This window comes from Diplotaxodon limnothrissa, linkage group LG14, assembly GCF_057381915.1.
Source record: "Diplotaxodon limnothrissa isolate DT_005_m linkage group LG14, D_limnothrissa_male_GT1.1, whole genome shotgun sequence".
NCBI classification, from domain to species: domain Eukaryota; kingdom Metazoa; phylum Chordata; class Actinopteri; order Cichliformes; family Cichlidae; genus Diplotaxodon; species Diplotaxodon limnothrissa.
The window spans coordinates 34,546,191-34,563,391 of NC_140609.1; the positions used below are offsets into that span (position 1 = coordinate 34,546,191).

Below are 17,201 nucleotides of genomic sequence, written 5' to 3' on the forward strand. Positions count from 1 at the left end.
AAACTTTTTGCGCTCTTGTATTTTAAACCTTTAAGTTCTTGTCAAGTTTATGGAGTGTGTTATTTTGTTGTACTTTTCTCTGAGTTAGTTCCTGTTTTACTTTGGAAGTTAGTCTCCTGTGCTTTGTGCTTAGTTTTACTTCGCCTTGATTGTCTACACCTGTGTCGAGTTCGCCCCAGCTGTCGCCACTTCCCGAATCACCTCCATGTGTACAAATAATCCAGCCTTCCCCCTCAGTCTTTGTTGCAGTGTCTGTTAAGCTCCTCTAGTGTTTTTTTTCTCCCCCATCCATGGTCTCCTGGGTTTGTTTGGATTTTCTTGGCTTCTTATTTTTGGACTCTGTTTTTGAACTCTGCAACTGGCACACCTTCTGTTTAAACAGTCTGCATCCCGATTCTCCTCTGGGTCCTTGAACCTGCATCCATGACAGGCTGTGTTAATTTTTTTGTATTTGGTTCACCCATACTGTACACAGGCCTCTTAGAATACTGATTTAGTTGGATGATATATTGCCCCAGATATAACTGCGATAAATGATTATTGCTGATATAAACAGTTTATGCCACAAATAATATATTAATAGCATAGCAATGCAAGTGCGTCCTTCGAAGGCTGTTAAGATTTTAATGTTTAATGATATTCAGACAGCTGGAGTACTAAAATGTATATTCTAAAATATACATATGTCCACAAATAACAATATCCTCTTCTTCTTTTGTTTTCTGCTGTCACTTGGTATATGTCTGTGTGGGAGAGCCTCCACATGGTGAAACTCCCAACACAATGAACAGAGCAGAAGACAGAAGCAAGGCGAACAGAAATGACAGAAAAATATGTCTTGGATTTTTGTTCTTTTCACTTAGCTGCTGTTAAAAAACAAAACAAAACAAGACATCTAAGTCTTGTGATGGTAGTAAAAGCATAGGGTCACATTGGCAAAAATGTTGCTATCAGGACCCCATTTAAAAATAGTACATTTTGTACAAAAGTGTATATTTTAGGTTTGCCTGTCCTTTTTATATTTTGCGCGTCATCCTGAATGTGCCGAAAAGAGTAGATAAGAAGAAGTGCCACTGGTTCCACCACGTGCTTTAGACGATGCTTTTAATGTAACATAAAACTGTCCTCCCTGCCTGTAGCATTTTTAGGCTTTATTCCATTCAGCAGTGTCATGTAGCCCTTGATAGATCTCACTTTTTATTCCCTCCATCCGTTTTTAGGTGAGGGAGGTCAATTTTCTTATTGCCATCAAATAACTCCTAAAAGGCAGTAGTAGAAATAACTTTGTGCATCACCTGTCACTAGCTAGGCTTCAGTGTCTGTTTGTGTCTGGGAGGACTCATCAGAGGAGATGAAGCATACTTGAAAAGTGCTCACGAAGGTGGCATTTTGATCTGTCACGCTAAACCTGCTGAGCCTGAAAGTGGAGTCCAGACGAAGGCGAGAACTGCCCTCACCACCAGCACTGCCAGTTCCTCCAGTCACCCCCTCTTTTGGCACCTTCATGTCTTGTTCATGCCCAGCATTTTTAGAATCATCCCTAATTTAATTGCTATCAGCCTGCTACTCCCAGCAGCAGCAGTCCCTAAGATTAAATCACGTCCCAGGAAGGGGATGCTTGGCTGATCTCTTCTGATAGACCAAATGTTGTGCTGCTCAAAGATCTCAGGTCACTAAGTACCATCAGATGCAGCAAAACTAAGACAGGCATGCAGATGCTGAATTTCAAATATGATTACATTGATTGGGCAGCAGCAACATCTTTACATTTACATATTTGACAATTTTCCAAGAGCAGATTGGCAACACTAATGTTAAAAAAAAGTGTGCATGCAAGTACATATGTGAATGCTTGCACATCTGCTATATTTTTATTGATTTAATTTTGTTTGCCGCAAAGCTGGTGAAGATAGAAAAACAGGTAAAAAAAACAACAACAAATATATATATTCGTTTTCTTTTGGGTTTTCTTGTTTGGATTTCTTTTTCGTGATTGTGCCTGTGTGATAATTTTCTCGCTCCAAGAGATTATGCTTGTGCCAAGGGTTTCTTGGTTCCTATTTTGCTGTGAAATTGTGCCCGTGTTTTCATCCACCAAGACGACCTCTTATTGCAATCCCAGGCACTCAGTGCAATTTTCATGGCTCTAGTTAATAGAGGTACACACACAGTCCTATTTAAAATCACATCAAATGCTTATCTGTGTATTGACTTACACTTTCCCTTAAATCCTTCATCCAATATAGCTTTTAATCTGCATTAAGCTACCTTGAACCACTATTGAGACAGGAACTCAAAGAGTTAGAGCAGTGGAACAGGCTCAGCTCACCAAATTCCCATTGGTATCACGTTAGCATAAGCAAACTGCTTATCCATCAAGCAGAAATATGAAAGCATTCAGTACGAATCCCATTTTAATCCACTTGTTCTGAACTTCATTACACTCACATCAAGCTGCTCGAGGACCTTAATTGATCAATTAAATTTTATGACATGGAATTTTCAAAATTATTTATATGAACTTCTGTGCTGCTCAACGCCAGATTGGAAATCTATTCTCTATAGATTCTCTGTTCATCTGCAGATTACTGGAGGTGTTTTGGAGTGTGTCTTGACATGTTTTTTATTAAAATAAAACTTTACTTCATGGGTGAGTACAAAGGTGGTCTAATAAATTTGTTAAGCACTGTATAGAAATAATGCAAGTTAAATTGAGATGTATCAAAAGTATAATGACAAGATATATATATATATTTTTAGCTTTGTAGCTGTTGACACAGACTAGCATGTTCGGGTGGGATGGGTTTGTACACATCATTTCTCAGGGTTCTTTCAAACATGTAAATTTAATTAAATCAGGCAGTTTGTTATAGCTGGAAAAAAAAGTTTCAATACACTCCCCTAGTTTTTTTTTTTTGGAAACACTGCTTTCAATGACAATTGGAAAAAAAGCTGGTTTAACTTAACCTCTAACCAAAATTGTAAAATGTTTTCCACTAACAGCTGGCCATGCTGCTTTGTGCTCACCCCCCTTGTTCTCCTTAACCTAAATAAGCTGTTTCTTTTCTGTACCCTCATCAGGTATTCTTCACATGGGCAACGGAGAGAACGTCTTCATCTCCCAGCAGCCTCCTGTAATCGGCAGCGTGATGGGGAATGGGCGGAGGCGCAGCATCTCCTGCCCTAGCTGTAATGGCCTTGCTGACGGAAACAAGCTGATGGCCCCTGTTGCTCTGGCTTGTGGCTCAGATGGAAGTCTGTACGTGGGTGACTTCAACTATGTGAGGAGGATTTTCACCACAGGGAATGTCACCAGCGTCCTGGAGCTCAGGTAACGGAAGAGTAGCCTACTTACTTTCGCTCAGGACCATGAGCTCAGATGGGCTTGTATACAGGTCATAAACCACAGAGGTCGATCGAGATAGACAGAAATGCCCTAAAGGCAAAGGATTGATGGTTCTGCCTCTCTGATTCACCTGTATCAGCTGGAGTTTGGATCTCATAAGGGACGTAGAGGATGTAATAAGGTCTTAACAGAAATGTTAAGGAAAGATGAATTTCCTAATGCTCCCAAGGAGAAGGTTGAGTCGATTAAAAAAAAAAAAAAAATTGAAATATTGTTTATTCATGCTTCCCTTTTGATTAAGAATGCCTACTACTTTTTAATTCCATCTACTATCAACTAACACTTTCTTTCCTTTCTCTTCCTTTCTCATTTCTGCTTCTTTTGGTAAACCTTCACAGAAATAAAGACTTCAGGCATAGGTAAGCCACACAGTATTTGCTAATTTTTAAAAAAGGGTACAGCCCAGTCACCAAATTAATAAAAATATATATATTTATCTTAATAAAGTTCGAGATATTGGTCTTTTTACACCTGCCAAACCTGTCAACAGCTGTCTATGTCAGCTGATGTAAGTACAGCAGGTACCATTCTGTCAATATTAGAGTGAATGGTAAAAATTAAATGAGCTGAGTGATTATCGTTTTATACAATGTTTGCATTTTGTAGCTGCATTTGTTTTAATCTTCGGGGAAAATCTTCTCACTCCCTCTCATTCTCTCCAAAAACACCTGGAAAATGCTGGCCATATCCTACAATCTTGGTCTTTCCTCTTCCTATATTTTTTCTTGGATCTTTTTTCCCTTTTCCTGGTTCTGAAAACATTCAAAAGATGTTTTCACTCAAGAAACAATTCAAACTGTGGTTCATTTTCATTTGTTCTGAAAGATTTGTTTGGATTAAACCAGATAATTTACATGAAAGCACAGTTTATTAACTCTAAGTTTGCTTAATTTCTAGGCTTTCTCCTTAGTTCTTCTAAAATGAAATCATTTGGGAGCATTCGAGTTGTTAAAGAAGTGGGCAGCTGGGTGGGTGAGCATGCAACAATATGAGTGTAGAAGCCCAGGTTCAAGTCAGACCCTTGTCCATTTGCCACATACCTTCCCCTTTTCTACTTTCCTGTGTATCTTCAGTGCTCCACCAACCAATAAAGGCAAAAGTGCACCTCAAAAAAAAAATTAACATTTCAGTATGGGACAGTTTTTGACAGTGTTGGAGAGTCTTAAATGTAATTTCATAATCGTAAAGAGAATATGTACTATACATATATATCCCTATTCATATAACATCTATTATAAAAGACAAGTTAACAGTAGTGCATGTTACAGGCAAATGATTGCAGGATTAAACAGAAGATAATGTCTCATTTGGTGTGCATGCCTAGCTACAGTAGCTGATTCTGCTAAAATGGCAACTCAGTGTTGATTTTATCACTGGCTTAAGATACAGAGACTTTATTTTCCATGGCAGGTGGTGGCAAGGGAAATCTCTGTGTGCTGTCTTTAGATACTGTGTCTCAGGCAAAGGGCTATTGATTGATTTTCTATCACAGGGTCATGACTTTAGCTGGGGAACAGTTAGTCAACTTGTGGATGAAAAGCCTTGTGATGCTGGTCACTGGCCTCTGTTTCCAAGAGGATGAACATACTAACAAAACACTCAGAATCTCTCTTTCTTGCTTTTTTCTGTATCTGTCTTCTGCATAACAGAAATATTACTTTTATTATGCTTCTGTACATTAACTTAGACATCGCATAGATTTCTTTGCTAGAACAAGACACATCAGAGCCCCGTCCCTCAGCACACCAAACACATTTGCATATTGAAAAGGAGATTTGCCCAGGAAAACACAGCATGTGTCTGTATAAAATGGGCGGCTGCCTCCTGTTCATGTGTGAGTTAGCGATAGGAGTGGGAGGTGGGTGATGTTACTGCAGTGTTCATTGACCCCCTACTAAGGATGTCCCAATCCGCTCCAACCATTTCCACGACGCCATGCCGCAAAATCCAATTATCTTCTACAAACTAGATGTTGTCAGTGAATATAGATGGGGTATATGGCCATAGCTCAAGGTCAGAGAATAACACCTCATAGTTTCAAACACTATGGGGGACCAACACTGTTTTACATGCACCTAGGAGCTGATAAGGTATCAGCTGATTGCACATGGCAGATAGAATGCAAAGCCAGTCATTGAGATTTGCCATTGACCTACTCTCAGACAGCAGTCGTTTCTCTAAGCCAGCCAATTGTACCTGGAGTATACTGAAGTGCATCATATCAGTCAACTAGGTCAGCGGGCAGTTTGTGACATGTGTGCCTGAGGTTTGCTGCAAAGCCCTGTCATCACTGATTCATTGAAGGTCAATTGTCACCTAAAACTATGTACTGGAGACGACAATTCCACACACCCACTTGTCTTTCTTCTCGTTGTGTGTTAAAAATGTACGCTTTGGCACTGTCACACTGACCATAAACCCCTAAAAGAACCCTGAAGGTTATATTTGAAATACTGTCTTAATCCACTTTGAATGATGTCCAGCTGACAGGGTTTTCCATAATGCTTATCAGGTCTGGCAGAACTGTGCTGTATCCTGCTCTTATACATCTGGTCATCTTTAAGGTGGCAGCAAACTCATTGCTAAGCTGGTTACGTGTTCCTTTGTTTTGTTTTTCTCCTAAATTAGTAGTAGAATTAGTCAACAGACAGTTAAAATGTGACTTTTTAATAATTTATTTTTATTTTGATGTAAGCTTTTAATTTAACTTTCAGTTTTCTGGATTTGTCTGATTTTTTTTTTTCATACATTTTCTGACATGAACTAACAAATAAAGTGTGTCAGTCAGCACTTGAAAAGAAAAGACCTTTAACCTCAGTAACATTTATGTAATGAATCATATTTATGGAAGCAGAGCCAAGGCTGTAAAATCACTTTAAAATAACACGGTTTAAGAGGTTTCTAGCATCTGGCATGTGCATAGTAAAATGTAATTGGTCTTGCTTCCAATCTCCCATGCTTTGATTTATCACCGTGAGCTTATGTTTATAGTAAGCAGAAGTGTAATTTTAATGGAAATATTATTCTTTGTCATCCTAATTTGCACTGCTGTGGATTTGTCTACAGCTATCTGTGTTTTCTGTCACCTATCCTGACTGGAGTACATCAGTAGGTTGGATGCATCCTGCCGCAGCAGGATTGGTTATATTTGGTTCTATTGTCTTGTCTGTCAGGTTGGGCAACCTCCTGTGGATATGTTTGTATGGATGTGAAGGATGGCATTGTTGACTTGGCTGGGATTTTAATAGGATATTTTTCTGTGCTAGAATATCAGCCTGATGGATGCATAATGTGTTTGGATCCCTAGTTCAGTCATGCATTTTTGTTTGTATTTTTAAAAAGTTCCAAAGTAAAATAAAAAACATAATTATTTGTATCGATTTCAGCTTATATCAAAGGAATTTCTCGGGTCATAAATTTTAGCACCACTCCCCACCCTTATTTCTCTACTACATTACTATTTCTTCAATAATATGTGCACTATTACACACACACTCACACACTGTATTTAAAGGTCGACACAGACATATAGATGTAGATACACTGGTAATTTCACTCCCTTTTCAAAACACGCTTTTCTTACTAAGCTGACTGCGTGAGTCCTAAGCCGCATTATTATGTCATGTTTAATCTCATTTTTATTTTAGCATGTTTAATCTCATTCTGTTTTCTTTGTCCTGGGTATAAACTGTAATTGTGCCCAATTGACTCTCTAAATGGCTTTTGAATCCATTTTAATTGTATTACACAGTGTTTCTTATTGAAAGAGCTGTAGCCCTTCCAGCTTTATTGACTTGAGCCTCTTCCTCTCTTTTCCCTCCTATCAGCAACAGCCCTGCACATAAGTACTACCTGGCCACCAGTCCAGTGAACAATGCCGTGTACCTTTCAGACACCAGCAGCAGGAAAGTGTTCAAGGTTAAATCGCTGAATGTTGTGAAAGATGTGGCCAAGAATCTGGAGCTGGTGGCAGGCACTGGTGACCAGTGTCTCCCATATGATGACGCTCGCTGCGGGGATGGAGGAAAGGCTGTTGAGGCCACCCTTACTAACCCCAGAGGTATTGCATAGATGTTATTAAAATTGATATAGTTTCAAGTCAGTTGTCAGTTTGTTTTTGTTTTTTTTTCTAACCTTTTCTGAAGTAAGCTTTTGCCTTCAGCTGTAACCCCAAATGTGCAGCTAACTAGCTAGTTATTTTTAACAGCATGTCTTTCTGTGAGTTTCCGGGATCTTTTTTGTGTTGCTTCCATATGGGCATGAAGCATTAGTCATTCAATCACATGCTTATTCTTTGTCCTCTACTGTGATGCCATTATGAGTCATATTTGCTGAAAGAGCCCCTGTGAAATGTGCATATCTATAGCCGTGCTTTGCATTGAAAAAGAGAGCGGTTTGCTGTAATTACTGAAAATATGAGGTCCATATTTCTTTCAATGATATTTGTCAGACTTCAGAGAAGTAGAAAAATACAGAGACTTGCTAGGCTTACTAAGCTTCATTGTTGTTTGAGGCTGATAGCAAGAGAGAAAGACATTGATGAAGTTTTCCCCATAATTGAATCAATACTTACAATACTCCTCATCTATTTTGATGTTTCTATTGTTCTTCTTTATTGATTAAAAAAAATCAATCCTACCATTAATTTTCATTGTCATGATTAGTCTTTCATTTTATTGCAGTGAACTGTCCTTAATTGTGATTTGGTGGGGCTCTGTGCTCACATTAAGTAACAGATAAACAGAATAATTTAAGGATATTTCCCTCTTCTTCTCATTGTGTGACTTTATCTGCAGGCATTACCGTGGATAAGTACGGCGTAATCTTCTTTGTGGATGGGACCATGATTCGCAGGATTGATCAGAATGGTATCATCTCCACCCTTCTGGGATTCAATGACCTGACCTCTGCCCGACCTCTCAGCTGTGATGCTGTGATGGACATCTCTCAGGTATGACCTCTCTGGAACTGTGCACTGACCTGTGCTTTCCTCTCTCTCAACCTACATCTGTCTCCTTGAATGACCCTTGTTTTCAGGGTGCTTACACCTCCACATCAGCTGGTATTTCTGCAGCTTGATTCTCCAAGCCTGCATCTAGTACTGTAGGCCTTGGTTTAGATATGGTTTATAGCCACAAGACTTTCTAAAAGATTCAATATTTTCTTTTTTTCCTGTGTGCAGTTTATTTCAGCAAATTTTTGGTCCTATGATTCATCGTAAATGATAAAATACTTCAGGTCAGTTTAGATATTTTTTGACCCACAGGAGGAAATTCATTTTGCAGCAGGATGAAAAAAATATGTAAATAGGACAAGAAAACATTGTAGACTTTGTAGTTGATCAAGAGACAGTTTCAGGGAAACACACTGAAAACTTTTACTGCACCTATTTTTTTTTTCTACAAAACTTGCCTTTCTGACCTGAGAGGTCAATTCTATTAACCAAAGGATTATCTGTTAAGATTCAATTGCATAGTTTTCACTGGTGCTGTAGGATTATGAACTTGAGAAAGCAACACACAATCAAAGCCGTGCAAGCCTGGTGAAAGCTAAAATCACCTCACAGTTAAAAAGCAGATACAAATAAAAACTGAAAATGAGCAGTTAATTGGGCTCAGTCCAGGCTTGGGCCTTCCAAAGTATCTGCACTAAGCATTTTAAAGGAGTACAGGACCATGCTGAAAACAGTAGCATTGTGGTTTTTGTAGCGCCGATTTCCTAAATGCAGAGTGCCAGTGACCTACAGCTTTAGGGGAATGATAAGAATGACCTTTAACCTCAGTGGTTTTGACTTCATGCACAGATCTTCACTCTGACGCACATGAACACATGTATACATACATACACACACACACACACACTACGCAGAACACATCCCCCAGGCAAGGACACTGCACTGAGGTCACTCTGTGGCTCACTGACTTCCCATTTGGAGGTGACAAGGCAGACTTTTAGCATACATAGCTGTTTTTGCCTCCTTGACAGTCCTACCCAGTAGTAAATAAAATCCCCTACAAAATGTATCTTTTTAATTTGTATATGCCATCTACATGATTCATAACTGTTTCAGTTTTACTTCCATGAATTGAGCATTTTGAGGCTTGGTTATTGAACTTGATTGAGGTCCAAGCCCAGCTCAGTATGCATGCAATCATTTGTTTCTTTCCTCTTTGTGTATTTTGTTGAGTATGGATGCAGGATACAGGTCTTCTGCTTTCTGTGGGGAGTTTTCTGTGTGTGAATGATGTATTCAGTGGAGGAAGCAAAGGCTCTAGCTGCCCATTTGCAGCCCTAGGGGGAACTTCATCCCCCTCCTGACCTCCGCTTGCTGCTCCTTTACCTTGTCGCACACACAAGTGCCTATGGATGCTCACCATCCCAGTTCCACAAACACGAGGACACAGGCAGACTGACTGCAGTTCTACAATGATGACAAATCACACAAGCATTGCCAGAGACACTCAGACAGTAAAAAGCATCCATTAAAAATTAATCCAGAGCTTCCTTCTTCAAACACTCCCCAACCCCTCACTTAGAACCTGACTTTCTCTGGAGAAGGCTCATCACAGTGGTCATTACTTTTGCTTTACCACACCTGGCACACCAAGGCAAGAAATAACATTAGATTTCTTTCTCTCCTCTGATGAGGTCGTTGTTATCTTACTTTGCTATCTGTGTAGTGAGCAAGCTACAGCTAAATTCTCTCTTAATTCAGTGTATACCTCTGTAACCTTTCGTTTAACTTTTGATTATCAAGCAAAATGACAATATTTTGACCTCATATATGTTTTTTTCTTTCTTTCTACCAAGGCCTTGGGTCGTTCCTGTCTTAGAAGTATCTTCCATTTTCCTTCCATTTTTCTTCTTTAAAGTCTTGGAAAATTTCGCTGCATTCCCCGCTGAGCTTAAATGCAGGAAAACCATGTCTTAAAACAAGATCACTCAAACATATTTCAGGGGTGTTAGCAGCTTCAGAAAGCTTTATCTAGAGTATGACTGTGACATTCAATTCAAATCTGAGAGGGACTTCAAATAATGACATATTACTCTTCTTGAGGCAAGCATCATGCTGTTACTAGCAAAGAGTGCAGCGATTACTAATGGAACATGTCATTATAATTCTTAATACAATTTCCATTTCATTTAAAATAGTTTGATGTTGTGTACAAATCTACGGCTCGCTTTCTCAGCTGTTGAGCATGTTTTGGTTTTCTTCCTGTTAGCGGCTTTGTCTAGCAGGCGCTTCTGACAGCATCCCCACTGTATAAAAGGGAGGGTATGATCTGGTTACAGCATATGGGACAGCAGCTCGGGAAATATCCCCTCATCAGTCAGAGTGGCGTGAAAACCTCCTTACAGGCAGCTCCCAGGAGTCACTCCACACTTGGCTCATGAAATATTTAACCAGCAGTGTTGACAAGAAATAGGTTTTAAGAAATTGAAAGTCTACCCTTCATTATCCAAGTAAATGCATTTTCTGCTTACTGAGAGATGACATGTATCCACTAGTCTCCTGTTTGTCGTATGTAGCCAAAGGATACATCCTGTTATATAAACCTCTTCCATTATGTGGCAGATGATAGGAGGTTTATAGGATGTGAGGTGTGTAATGCTCAAATCTGTTTTTCAATTACAGGTGGGCGGGTGCCCCACTTTTAAAAGGACGTGAGTTCAAGAATATGAACAGAGCAAAAAGTTTAGAATTATTCAGATCATTATTGCCACAGAATGTCACTGTTTCAATGTTAACTTTTAAATTAGAACATTAGGGATATGTGGAGATAACAAGGAAGGAAAAGGCACAATATAGCTAATGTCTAAAAGCTGTCTGAATTTTATTTTGTGCATTTTGTTCTGTGCAATCCACATTTTAAAAGAAAAAGGGAATTATAGGGCTAACTGTTTTTATATTCCTAGAAATTTTAAGAAACCTGCTTTTTTTATTGCAATGTATTTGTCCAATGTGCTGTTTAATCCCAGACAGTTGGAGAAAGCCTACTACATGGCCAAGGTGCATAGTGTCTGTGCATAATACAGTCAAAATGTTTCATTGTGTCTTTCAGCTGTCTACTTACTTGACTTAATAATATATTAATATGGTAGTCAGCCATTTTAGCTCATGCCTAAGTGCTGTATGCTTGGGTGTTTTATCAGTAGTATATTGCAGAAATAAAAATATATGCAATTTCTAGCTCTTTATTGCTAATTATTAAGCCTTGATAACTTTCCTCCTGTTTCTACTTTCTAGTTGTCTCTAAGTGACCAAACAAAAGAAAGGGTCCTTTGTGTAAAATCTTACCTTAAATCTGAGTCTGTCTTTGCATTTTGGTCCAGGTTTTAATCAGTTTCCTTTGTTGGAACTCCAAGGCTTCTATTGAAATATTGCACTTCATATTATGTTTCTAAGAGATCCCACTGGGATCATAAGTGAGAGGGAGACCAGTAAATTGGATGAAGCCAATCATTCCAATTTGTTAAAAGCCTGATGCATTGTTAGCAGAACAATAAGTCGTAATTTAGGAGGCCAGAGACAGAGTAGGCTTTCATTTGATAAGTGTGCTCCAGTTTCTTTTCAAGGACTCATGCAATCTCTTGTCATTACAAAATTAATAACCCAAAGCAAGGAAAAACAGCGACTTGGGTGAAGGATGCAGAAGCCTTGTCCTTAAGTGTTCACAGTTCTCATGAACCATCCCAGTGTGCTCTTTTCAGTTAATCTTATCATTTGTATGATTTCTTCTCACACTGCCCTTCTTCACCACTGTTGTTATCATCTGCAATCTTACAAATCATGTTTTTGTGTATCACCTTTTAAAAGTACATCAGGTATTTTCCTCCTCATCAGATAATAAATCGTTTAAAAATGTTTTTACTTACAGCTTAAGCTATAAAAATAATCACGCTGTTTTCCTTTCAGGCTCTTTTCCACATAGAAATCGAAAACTGTAGATCAATAAAAGTATGGTATATTTCTTTGGTACCTAAGGATTATATTTTTGTGTGTCTTTTTCCTCGCAGGTGCGCCTTGAGTGGCCTACAGACTTGGCAGTGAATCCAATGGACAACTCTCTATATGTTCTGGACAATAATGTAGTACTCCAGATCTCTGAAAACCACCAAGTCCGTATTGTAGCAGGCCGTCCTATGCACTGTCAAGTGCCTGGGATTGACCATTTCCTCTTGAGCAAAGTTGCCATCCATGCCACCCTCGAGTCAGCTAATGCCCTAGCTGTGTCTCACAATGGTGTTTTGTACATTGCTGAGTCAGATGAAAAGAAAATAAACCGAGTCAGACAGGTGTCCACAAATGGAGAGATCTCCTTGGTTGCAGGGGCACCAAGTGGCTGTGACTGCAAGAACGATGCCAACTGCGATTGTTACTCTGGAGATGAAGGCTATGCCAAAGATGCTAAACTGAATGCACCATCTTCCCTGGCAGTATGTCCAGATGGAGATCTTTACATTGCAGATCTGGGCAACATCCGTATACGCTATGTGCGCAAGAACAAGCCTTTTCTGAATCCCCTCAGTATGTATGAGGTGTCCTCTCCCATTAATGATGAACTCTATCTGTTTGACTCCAATGGCAGCCACATTTTTACCCAAAGTCTAACTACAGGAGACTATCTCTACAATTTGACATACACGGGATCAGGAGATCTAAGCAGCATTACTGATAAGAACAAAAACACAGTGATCATCAGAAGAGACACAACAGGAATGCCTCTGTGGCTAATGGTCCCTGATGGACAGACCTTCTGGTTCACCATTGGCACTAACAGTGCCCTTAAAACTGTTGCTGCCCAGGGTCAAGAGCTAGCTGTAATGACGTACCATGGAAGCTCGGGACTGTTAGCAACTAAGACAAATGAAAATGGATGGACAACATTCTTTGAGTAAGTAATATGAAGAAACACCTTTCTAATCATTTTACCTAAAAGTCTGGATCCAATTTGAGCTGATAACTGCATCAAAGCAAAGAAGCTTAAAGATCTGTTTAATCTGTTAATTCAGATATGCAGATTGGACAGTTTTGTTTAGGTTTTTTTTCCTGGAGTATCTGAACTAAGAGCACTGAATTCATTATATCACTGAATGCTTTAGTGAATTAATGTTTGCAGTCAAAGAGCTCCTTGGCATGTGAGTTTAGTATTTTGGCATATGAGTTCACTTCTTATGGCTGGATGTCTATGTCACTCAGAATACAAGACCTGCGGAAGGATGGGTGTAATCCTATTTGCTGTTATCATACCAAATAGGATTACTGGATGATATGTTACTCATCTGTGCCCTTGCTTGCAGACTGGAGATCATCACTTGTTTGGAGTTGTTGGGTACAGGAACAGCGTGTATCTATTGAGTAGTACAAAATGTATATTCACATGACTGGGATGCACCCCAGAAATATAAGCATAGTTGAATAGCCAAAGATTTTAATTAAATCAGGCAAAGCATACCTTGTGAGGAAACGACGGAAAACACTCCCACAGTTTAGGATTTCATGTTCTTGTGACTTGCATGAAGCAATCTGTCCCTTAGCTTAATGTACCAGGGGATACTATGCTAACTGGATGTCATTCCAAAAAGTGTGATTAAGCAGATTGGCTGGTCAGACATCTGTTACACCTCGCTGGAGGAATATAACTCTGACACATAATCAGACGCTCTGTTTAATATGAGCAGACATTTATCACCTGTGTTTGATTTGGTTGTCATCTGATGGTTACACTGAAAAAAAAAAAAGTGGAAAGGTGCAGTGAAAACAGCACTAATGCAGCCATGCATAGGCGTTTCTCGAGGTAGACTGAATTCCCTGAGGCTCAGACAAATTTAGTGGGTGTTTGGAATTCTGAATGATTTCTCTATGACGTTCTGTAAAATGGCTTCTTTTATTTTTTAGGTTCTAGCATGCGTGTCTTATTTTGAAAGAAATGTTTACGCGTTACCATAGCGACCAGAGAGCATTAAGGGGCAGAGAGGAGGATGTTTCTCTCAATGTTGTTGGCGTATTTCAGGAGGACGCGGCTAATAAAGTTACACAATTACACAGTGGATTCACGTTAATTATTATATTTACAAAATACCACAGTTTTGTCTTAGTCGTAGCATTTTATTTTGTTGTGTTTATCCGCGACACCTTAAAGGCTGGTCCGTGAAAATATTGTCTGACATTAAACCAGTACGTGGTCCAAAAAAGATTGGGGACCGCTGATTTAGGTGATAAAACTTATCGCTCATGCACCACATTGTTATTTTACTGCGGTAAATAATAATATATTATTTTCTACAGGCAGAAGATATTCTGAGTGGTTACCTTTGTCTTATGATGATGACAATGATCTGTGATAGGATGACAGTGCTCCACTCCATAAGGCATGTGAGGCTACTGAGGGGTTTGAGCAGCAAGACCATTTTATGATTCATATAATAATCATATGGCATTTGCAATCACCCGATCGCAGCCTAGTTGAACACATTTTACAGCTTCTGGCAGCACATGGTGGCCCACCGCCTTCATAAGACACTTTGTGATGTTGGTAGAGTAAAACAAAATTGTTATACATGTCAAAATACTTGGAATAAAATGAAGTCCATGTATTATTTCATTTCCTGTCTTTCCCTTTCAAATTAAGCAATGAAGCTTTGTATTTACCTACAAGCAAATCATTTGATCCATGCTTTTTTTACACCCAATAAACAGGGTTTTGTTTTTCTTGAATAATTAGCTTTAAAGGTCATTTCATCACCTGAGGGTCAAAACTGTAATTTGCTACCATCAGAACCTCTATTTATCTCTGCCCACCAAAGTTCACTGCTAATCATTTCACCCATATTAATTAATGTGTACTTACATTCCATGCTTCGTGGATCAAAATTAATTTGAATGAACGAAGAAAAAAAAAAACCAATAGATTGACTAGAGAACAAAAGACATCTGCCACACTGTCTTTCTGTTGTAACCCCTGGAAACCACATTTGTACAACAGTTACTGCACACACAAACGGTCCGCAGGCCTTAAATTTATGTTGTAATGATAAGTGCTTCTGCTTAAGGGTTGTTCCAAATCATGATGAATTATAAAACACCTAAATATTCTTTTATCGTTTATTTAAGACGGTAGAAGAAAAAAAATGTGCCTTACCCACTGGGTTTTAACAAATGTTCTTTAGTTATATCTGTAAGTTATCAGTCACACATGCTCAGAAATTCTCAGGCAGCAAGACAAATTGAAAATATGAGCGGAAGTTAGGTATGCTGGGGGTGATGCCGATATGAAGTGTTCAGCCTATTGTTGGGGCCCAGCGTGAAAGGTCATAGAGCTAGCATGTGACACAGAGGTGATGCGATCCGAATAGACTTGTGGCCAACCAGAGGGAAACTGCTCCTGTCCTTCTGCTGAGCACCCTGCCCCTGTGTGCCCCTCTTGTCGAAAGAAAGCAAAGTAATAGGCAGCTGAGCTGAAGCAGGCCAAAACCATTAGAGCTCAGCGGTGGAGCTCAAGGAATGGAACTAGCTTAAGGCCCTAATTGAGACATAGAGAGTTTGGGTCAGTGATCAAGCTGGGGCTTGTAGTGTTGCTCTTGAATGAGATTTCTGTCTTGTGGACTGAGTCTTTTGTGCAGAGGTGAAGGCAAACAGGAACGCTTGGTCAAATAAATGGAACCATTAAAAGTAGTATGGTGCAGATAACTTGCAGTGCTTTCACTGCAAAAACTTTTGATTGCATGATGGACACAAGGAGAATTTCTTGCTGATAGTATATGAGCAGTATCAAAAGAAATCAAAGGCTTAGATATAAATTACTCTGCTATTTAGTATTTCCTGAAGTGGAAGACTTGGCTTGAAATGTATCTATGAATCCCAGTCCCTAGTACAGTTGAGATCAGATAGCATTTATCTCTGGGAGATGATTCCTCTCCCACTCTTCCTTTCCATATTGGATATTTGAGATGGCAGCGCTGAGGAAATATCTGTAAACCAGCACCCGCCATCTCATTTATTAGAGGCTTTATTATGGCAGGCAGCAACATCGAAGAGGCTTTCCAATCTGTATTCAATGTGCAGATAAAAGTCTTCTTTCTAAGTAATGTACCGTTCACTCGCTTCAATTCTGGAACACTGAAAATCTGAAAGATTTAAAATTGTTCTATGCTGATGTGCTCTCTGAGCAAAATGAAACAATCTGGCCACTCATGTTCCTGTATGTGATGAACTGACTGATCTATAAGCTAGGAAGATGCTGCATCTCTCTAAGGATTCACACCTCAGCGCCCCTATTTCATAGGCTGTATAATGAGATTAGGCAATATCGCTAATCTTTTAAGCTAATAAGCAGTTTTCCAAATGTAAAAAAGGTGTTTGCTTTCTCATCTTAATCATTTTTTTTAAAATCTATTGCATATTTATAGTATATTTTTCCTTCCCACTGTCGCTAAGTGCTCGCTCAAAGGGGCTTATTTGATTGTTGGGGTTTTCTCCGTATTATTGTAGGGTTTTTTCCTTGCTATACAAATTGCCTTGAGCTAACTACTGTTGTGATATGATGCTAGAATAGAATTAAAATGAATACTTGTTTTTAAGTTGCAGTGAGAAGTATTGATATTAACGCCCCATTCACATTTTGTTGAAAGGGCTAGAAAAGGACAAAGCTGCTTGTTGGTGCACCCACTCCTTGTTTGTGAATAGAAAATTGCAGGAGATATTTTTCAAAAGCTATGCTGATTGTGCTTCGATGATTAAAGATGATAGCTCTGAAATCCCATGTATTACCTCAGGTTGCCAGCACTGATGGAT

General features: G+C 39.1%; 1 protein-coding gene across 3 annotated transcripts in view; it reads left to right on the forward strand.

The window, feature by feature from the left end:
- Positions 1-17,201, forward strand: part of tenm4 (teneurin transmembrane protein 4) — a 112,589-nt gene that overhangs the window by 77,925 nt on the left and 17,463 nt on the right. For all 3 annotated transcript variants that reach the window (XM_085370026.1, XM_085370027.1, XM_085370028.1), the window contains 5 exons: positions 3,082-3,331; positions 3,745-3,765; positions 7,234-7,466; positions 8,203-8,357; positions 12,425-13,302. In XM_085370026.1, the coding sequence (XP_085226152.1) occupies positions 3,082-3,331; positions 3,745-3,765; positions 7,234-7,466; positions 8,203-8,357; positions 12,425-13,302 (1,537 nt within the window). The remainder of the gene's footprint in view (positions 1-3,081; positions 3,332-3,744; positions 3,766-7,233; positions 7,467-8,202; positions 8,358-12,424; positions 13,303-17,201) is intronic.